The sequence below is a fragment of the Elephantulus edwardii genome, unplaced genomic scaffold (assembly GCF_000299155.1).
Source record: "Elephantulus edwardii isolate Elephantulus edwardi_28Jun2011 unplaced genomic scaffold, EleEdw1.0 scaffold00129, whole genome shotgun sequence".
Taxonomy (NCBI): Eukaryota; Metazoa; Chordata; class Mammalia; order Macroscelidea; family Macroscelididae; genus Elephantulus; species Elephantulus edwardii.
The window spans coordinates 7,189,945-7,197,192 of record NW_006399879.1 but is presented as its reverse complement, the minus strand read 5'-3'; the positions used below and the strand labels follow the sequence as shown (position 1 = coordinate 7,197,192).

Genomic DNA, 7,248 nt, shown 5'->3' with positions numbered 1-7,248 from the left:
GTGGAAGGACAGCGCAGGAGGGGAAGGCCCTCTATGAGATGGATTGATTCGGTGACTGGGGTAATCGGGATGGGTGTGTCAGAGGCGGTGCGGTTGGTGCAGGATAGAGCAGGGTTTAGGGCTGTTGTGCATAGGGTCTCTATGAGTCGGAAACGACTCGATGGCACATAACAACAACAACAATTGTGACGACCATAGCCTGGACCAGGTGCACCTTAGCAGTGGTCGCGCTGTGTTCAACATCTCAGTGAGCCCCTCATCTTATAGCCACCACCAACAGAGGGATGATAAACTAACACCTCCACGGTAGGAAACCAGCTCCTTTCTTAAATACCCTGTAAAGAAAGTTTGAAGATGCAGATGACACCACATGGCTTGCTGAAACTGAGGACGTGAAGTGCTTGCTGCAGAAGGTCAGGAACTGTAGCCTTCAGTATGGATTGAAGCATCGAGAAGACAAAGATTCTGACCACTGGGCTGACGGGCAGCACCATGACGGGTGCAGAAGAACCTGACGTTAACTATTTCAGTTGCTCAGCTCTACAGTTAACACTCTTGGCACCAGCAGTCAGGAAGTCAGAAGATGAATTGCACTCGGAAAGTCTGCTCTCCCGAGTGCTGAAAAGCAACGATGTCAGCCTAGACACAACTCACAGTCCACCTTATCAACGGAAGTCTTGAAACTTTCATCTTTTCTCTGAGTTCATAGAGTTTCCCGAGGCAAGGGGTTTTTTTGGAAGTGGATGCCACTCTTGCTTCCAAGACTGGAAAGTACAGGATCGGGCCTGGGGCTGGGCTCATCCTGGTCTCAGGCTGTGGCTCTCGGGCTCCAAGAAGCTCCATGGCCCCACTGCTCCCCACAAGACCTGGCACCATGCAGGTCCTGGCTTCAGTGTCTACCTCGCAGGGCCTTGTCAGTGCCTGATGGATCCTGTCGGTAGGTACTGTCAGAGCAAGTGAACAGCAGCTCTGCACCCGGTTCTGTCCTGCGCCGCCATCATCATCTCTGACACTCTTGTTGGCAGTCACTGTCTGTGCATCTCGCTGGATGGCTTCCTCTCATTCACTGACCCTCCACCTGTTCAAGCATGATGTCCCTTTCCAAGGAGTCGCCTGTGGGAGTGAGCAGAAGCCCGGAGGGTTCCTGTCCTGTGGGACATGGGGCACTGGGGAGGCCGCTGGTGAGCATGGTGAGGTGCTGACCTGACCCGTCCCGATTTGTCCACTCTTCTCCAGATGTCCACACTGGAACTGTAACTTTCTTACCTTTGGAAGAGGACGCTGACGGGAGTTTAAAGATCAAGCTTAGCAACATTTATCAGCTCCAGCTCAGCCACGGCCAGCAGGAGTGGTAAGGACGGGCAGGCCACGCCTCTGTGCTTTTTTGTGGTTTGTGGTGGATGGTTTGGGCCCTTAAAGACTCTGGTTCATTTCAGAGATGAATGTGTAAGTTACATGAGAGACTTTAGATGTGTCCTGCTTATTCGTGTTTTTCTTGTTTTTAAAGGTTCATATCTGTTTTGATTTTCTGTCCAGAGAGATGGTACTCCGATGGGGCTGTGTACCCCACACCCATGTGGCTTGGGAAGCAGCTACTGGCCAAGCTGGCCAGGTGGTCTGTGGAGGACAAGAGGGGAGAGTTCAAGAGCACCCTGTCCCTCATCCCCATTGCCAAGTACAGCAGAGTTTACCAGGAGCTCAAGGAGAAGTATAAGGCCATGGTCAAGGTAACTCAGGTGTGCTTGGAGGAACTGATGATAATGCAGTGCTCTATACGCTGGCCTGCTCATCAGGAAGCCGGCACTTCAAATGCACCAGCTGCTCTGGGGCCTAGATGGGCAGCTTCCTCCTGTGAAGATGGCACCCCTGCCAGTCACCGCCCTGCTGTCACCTCCCCGCTGGTCACCGCCCAGCAGTCACATCTCCTCAGTCACCTCCCTGCCGGTCACCTCCCCACAGTCACCTCCCCACAGTCACCTCCCCTCCAGTCACCTCCCTGCCGGTCACCTCCCCGCCACTCACCTCCCCACAGTCACCTCCTGCCAGTTACCTCCCTGCTGTCACCTCCCCACCCGTCAACTCCCCTCCAGTCACCTCCCCACAGTCACCTCCCCGCCGGTCACCTCCCAGCCAGTCACCTCCCCACAGTCACCTCCCCGCTGGTCACCTCCCCACAGTCACCTCCCACCAGTTACCTCCCCACAGTCACTCCCACCAGTTACCTCCCCGCCTGTCACCTCCCCGCCACTCACCTCCCCACAGTCACCTCCTGCCAGTCACTTCCCTGCTGTCACCTCCCAGCTGGTCACCTCTCAGCTGGTTGCCTACCCGCCAGTCACTTCCCTGCGGGTCACCTTCCTGCTGTCCCGTCCAGCACTCACAGCGTGTCCGAGTCGTCTCTGTTCTGGTGGCTGCATTTCTGGGATCCCATTCCCCGCACCCTCTCATCTTGGCCTCTGAGTGCTGGTTGACCTGTGGGTAGCAGACAGGTGGATGAAGGTGTGTGGCTCTGGTCCTGTAGCGTGGTGTCCTCCCTCCTCTGACCCCAAGGAGAGCTGTAGCCCCGAGGAGGGTCCTGTGGGGTGGAGCGCAGATGTGCCCCTCCAGCCTTTCACAAGCTCTGACCCCAGCATTCCTGTGCCCGCCATGTCCCCTTGCCTGCTGGGCTCTGTTGTTCACTGTGGTGGCCACACAGGGCTCTCCGAGCAGCCTCACAACCACGGGGAGGGTGAGGGACCTGGCCTGGGGCCAGAGTAACTGGAAATGACACACGTGACTCAGGCCAGCTGCTTCATAGCTGGTGCCAACTGGCCCCCCTTGGCCCTGGTCCCCGCTGCCCAGCCTTTCAGCCCTGCTAGCCCTTTGCCTGTGTCAGGAGTCATGTGGCTGGTGGTGGCCTCACTCGTGGGCCAGGAAGCCCGTCCACTGCCCTGTGCTGTCTTCTCTATCAGGGCTGTGACTGCCCCCTGAGTTATAGCTCAGTGAGGGAGCTGGAAGGTGGGGGCTTGGGGGTGGTCTGGGCTCTGGGTTCCTGTGTCTCAGAGCAGTGGTCTTGGGAGTCTCCAGGCCATGGTGCCGTGGGCCCTGTGTTGGCTTCCTTTGCTCTCATGCTCTGGACAAGAATCTGATAGGTCTTCCTTAAGCTTTAATGAACCCTGACTTACTCAGAGAAGTGGAAAGTAGAACATAGGCGTGGTGAATCGCGTGACGCTGGCTGGCCAAGGCGCCCACCAGAGACGCCCTCATCTTTCAGGCTCTGGAAACCCGTCCCTCCAGGCGTCTGTCTGTCTCGGAAGAGTCTGTGACTTGCTGCTTTACACGCGTGTGTTTGTCCACATGTGTGCACAGTGGGACCTGCCTGTCACGTGGACGTGTATGCGCACACACAGCTGACCACGCGCACGTTTCTTGTTGTAGCTGCTGTTCCAGGATCACGCGGGTGACTTTCACCGACCGCAGCGTCCTCTGCGCTGTGCCTCTCGGGCAGGCCCTACGCGCTTACATCACCCGCATCCTGACTTGGTGTCTGGCTTTGGCCCTGAGGGGGACACTGGCCGCTGCAGTGGGGAGTGCCTCTGGAGCTCACGTGTGCCCTGTCCCGTTCCAGGTGTGGCCTGAGGTGACCGACCCGGAGAAGTTTGTGTATGAAGATGTGGCCATCGCGTCGTACCTCCTGGTGAGGCTCGTGGGCCCCGTGGCCGGCAGGAGCAGCTTGGGGGGGGCTGCAGAGGCCACGTGCTGGAGGCGGGTGACCTGCACTGACGGGCCGGCACCCATGTCCTCGTGGCCAGTGTTCTGTGTGCGAGTAGAGCAAACTGTAGGTGTGCGTGAAGGCAGTGAACGCTGTCCCTGCTTAATGCTTTTCATTTCCTTCTCCATGAAAAGCCCTTTGCTGGAGGCGCTGTGGAGTCAGCCAACTCCCGTCACCCTGTGGAGTAGCCTGGACCCTGCCTGGTCCTCCCCACCTCACTGTCTCTGCTGGCCCTGAGCCCACGTGGAGCAGCCCTGGACCCTGCCCGGTCCTCCCCGTCTCACCCTCCTCCGGCCCTGCACCCGTGTTGTACAGGCTGCCCAGTCCATCCCGTCAAAGCTCTTCTCCTTTGCTGTCTTTTCAGTTCTCCGAGTGTAGTGTCCACAGGGACTGCCGCTCATGACAACACGGCCAGAGCGTGTGAGATGCCACCACCTCCCCATCCTTGTCCCCAGGGAGCGCTCCAACTCCTTTAGGGAGACCGGTTCCTTGTTCTTCTGACAGTCCGTGATGTGTTCATGCAGTGTTCTCTGCCTGCACTGTCACTCAGAGGTGTTGGGAGTTCACAGACACCTCCTTAATGCTCTGAGGGGACCCTTCTAACTTGGGGTCACACTCAGGGTGGGCAGCGCCCGGGGCCATCACTGCTGCCCTCCTCGGGGGTGAGCACGTCCAGCCGGCTTTGCAGGCCATGGCCTTGACTGCTGTCTGGCTGTGACCATGGGGCTTGTATCCCAGCTGGGAGCACTGTCTGAACTCCCGGACGAGTGTGTATCTCAGATCGGAGGCGCTGTCTGAACTCCTGGGTGAGTGGGCGTGACTGGCCTTCACCTCGTCCACTTTCCCGTGTGCTCTTTCTCGTGTTTGCTCAGATCCTGTGGGAAGAAGAGCGAGCGGAGCGGGGCCTGACGGAGAAGCAGTCCTTCGTGGACCTGGGCTGCGGAAATGGACTGCTGACACACATCCTGTGCAGCGCCGGGGTACGTGGGCGAGTTCCTGAGCGGTGGGGTCTGCATACTGCTGACCCTGAGGACAGCGGTTAGTCTCATCCTGCACTGGTCAGACCTGTCCTGGGAGCAGCCAGGAGTCCCCATCCTGCTGACCACGAGGGCTGACTGCACCCCGTCGGTCTGTAAGAGCTGTCCCGGGGAGTGGCCAGCGGGCCGGATCCTGCTGACCACGAGGGCTGGCTGCACCCCGTCAGTCTGTGAGACCTGTCCCGGGGAGCGGCTAGGAGTCCTGGTCCCTCTGACCGTGAGAACAGTGACCAGGCCCGTCATGTAGCAGTAGTCGGGCTGTGAGCTCTCCTGGTCAGGGACCGAGGTCCTCCTCCTGCCTGCATCTTGCCAGTCGGAGCGCTGTCCGGCATGTGCCCCTGTGGCTGTGAAGTGACGGCCAGCAGCCTCTGTCTCCTGCTGTTGACTTTGTTCCTCTCGCGGGTGGCACTGATGGGGACACAGGGTCAGGTGGGCTCTGCCCTGTGACGCCGCTGTCCTGTTGGAGGCCGGTTGGGGGTGGGCTGTGCAGTGCAATCTTGTGCCCGTCAGCCTGTGTTAGTGGGTTGTGGGGCGCGACAGCAGCCTCCTGTGCCCCGCCTTGGCTGGCCTCCCCCTCCCAGGGCACCCTGTACATCAGGTATTGTCACCTCTGTCATCGCGAAGCCGAGAGCTTGGCTCAGCTGTCAGTGCCAGGGACTGACCCGGTGACTGTCTAGCTGTTGCTGCGCTTAGCTTCACTACACTTGACCTTTGATCTCTTTCAGCACCCAGGCAGAGGGATCGACGTTCGGAGGAGAAAGATATGGGACATGTTTGGACCCGGGACGCGGCTGGAGGTACAAGTTCTAGTTCTGAGGCTGCACGTGGAGTGTGAGGTGTGTGGTGTGAGTGGAGGGTACAGATGAGGACGTGCTTGTGCGGCTCTGGGCCTGCACGTGGTGTGTGCGCATGGGATTGTGTGAGTGGAGGCTCTGGCCCCCTCACAGGCTCGGCATGCCCTGGGTTTACAGTGGCCCAGCCCTTCTAGACACGGCATCAGTGCTCGCCTCACAGCCGTCGGGTCATCTGCGTGTTGGCATGTGCGGTGACTACAGCTGGGCTGTCTGTGGGGACAGCTGTGCGTGTTGGCACGTGCTGTGACTACAGCTGGGGCTGTCTGCGGGGACAGCTGTGTGTGTTCGCACGTGCTGTGACTACAGCTGGGCTGTCTGTGGGGCCAGCTGTGCACGGCATAGCCAGCAGGAACAGGGCTGTGGGAACTTCTTACCATGACCGCAGCTCCGGTAGATGTATGGGTGACCCTGGGGTAGAGCCAGGACACCTATCTATGTGGCCCTTCTGGAAGCTTGGCAGGCTCTGCTGTCGGGGCCCCAGTCAACAGTGTGGCCCCCAGGGCCCAGCTGTGGTGGGGACATGGTTCACAGTGAGGTCTTCCTGTAGAGACTCCTCCTGGACAGAAGTGTGAAAGTCGTTGGTGGAGTGACTGTCCCAAGAGGGAGAGGGGACTCGGCTGGACGTCTTGCAGGGGTTGTGTGGAACCTGGGACCTGCTGGGACCCAGAATTGGCCAGCGAGTTTCTAGAAGGCAGAAAATGGAACAGGGGCCCAGGGCCAGAGGGAGTGAGAGTAGCACAGCCTCTGACCAGACAGAGTGGAAGAGCCCGTAGCCCAGCCTCATCTGCCTCTCGAATCCCAGCAGCAAGACGCTCGTTTAGTTTTTTGACTTGTGGACTCACGGTTGTGGTACCGAGAGTGCTGTTTATTAGGGGAAGAAGTTAGAAAGTGCGAGAGGCAGAGATTTTCACCCAGCAATTCCAGGTGTTAGCCAGCACTCCCACGGCACAGTGCCTCAGTTAGTCCAGGCTTCAGTCTCAGCAAGCAGCCTCTCTTCCATCATCAAAGGCAGGAACAGCAAAATCTTTTAACCATGACCTTTATCTCAGGGCTCCTCTGGTTACGCCTTGCCACAGTCTCTCCACCACCATCTCCAGGGTCTTGCTCTCACCAGGATCTTGCTCCAGTCTTCCTGCACAGTGTGGGAAGTACTCTCTCTCTTATCCTAGTCCCACAGCTGTTGATGGTTTGCAAGACCATGAGTGTAGTTAAGGTAGCTGGGGACCAGAGGAGGATCCGGTAATGGCGATAATCACTGACCTTAGGCTAACACTGCAGGGAGGATCAGGACAGGAGGACAGCACTGATGGCTGGGGTCTCGGCTGACTGGGATGTCCACCAGGGGACTGCTGTCCCCTCCCAGAACTCATGTCCCTTCCCTTCTGTGGCCGCTGTCCCCTCCCTCCTGGAGCCGCTGTCCCCTCCTTCCTGGGGCCGCTGTCCCCTCCTTCCTGGGGCCTCTGTCCCCTCCTTCCTGGTGTCCCCTCCCTCCTGGGGCTGCTGTCCCCTCCCTCCTGGGGCCGCTGTCCCCTCCCTCCTGGGGCCACTGTCCCCTCCCTCCTGGGGCTGCTGTCCCCTCCTTCCTGGGGCCTCTGTCCCCTCCTTC

At 58.9% G+C, this 7,248-nt stretch overlaps 1 protein-coding gene across 1 annotated transcript in view; it reads left to right on the top strand.

The window, feature by feature from the left end:
• TRMT44 (tRNA methyltransferase 44 homolog (S. cerevisiae)) overlaps positions 1-7,248 on the top strand; it is a 27,763-nt gene that overhangs the window by 6,882 nt on the left and 13,633 nt on the right. The window contains exons 3-7 of the mRNA XM_006893665.1: positions 1,237-1,351; positions 1,508-1,727; positions 3,608-3,676; positions 4,624-4,731; positions 5,514-5,585. Of these exons, the coding sequence (XP_006893727.1) occupies positions 1,237-1,351; positions 1,508-1,727; positions 3,608-3,676; positions 4,624-4,731; positions 5,514-5,585 (584 nt within the window). The remainder of the gene's footprint in view (positions 1-1,236; positions 1,352-1,507; positions 1,728-3,607; positions 3,677-4,623; positions 4,732-5,513; positions 5,586-7,248) is intronic.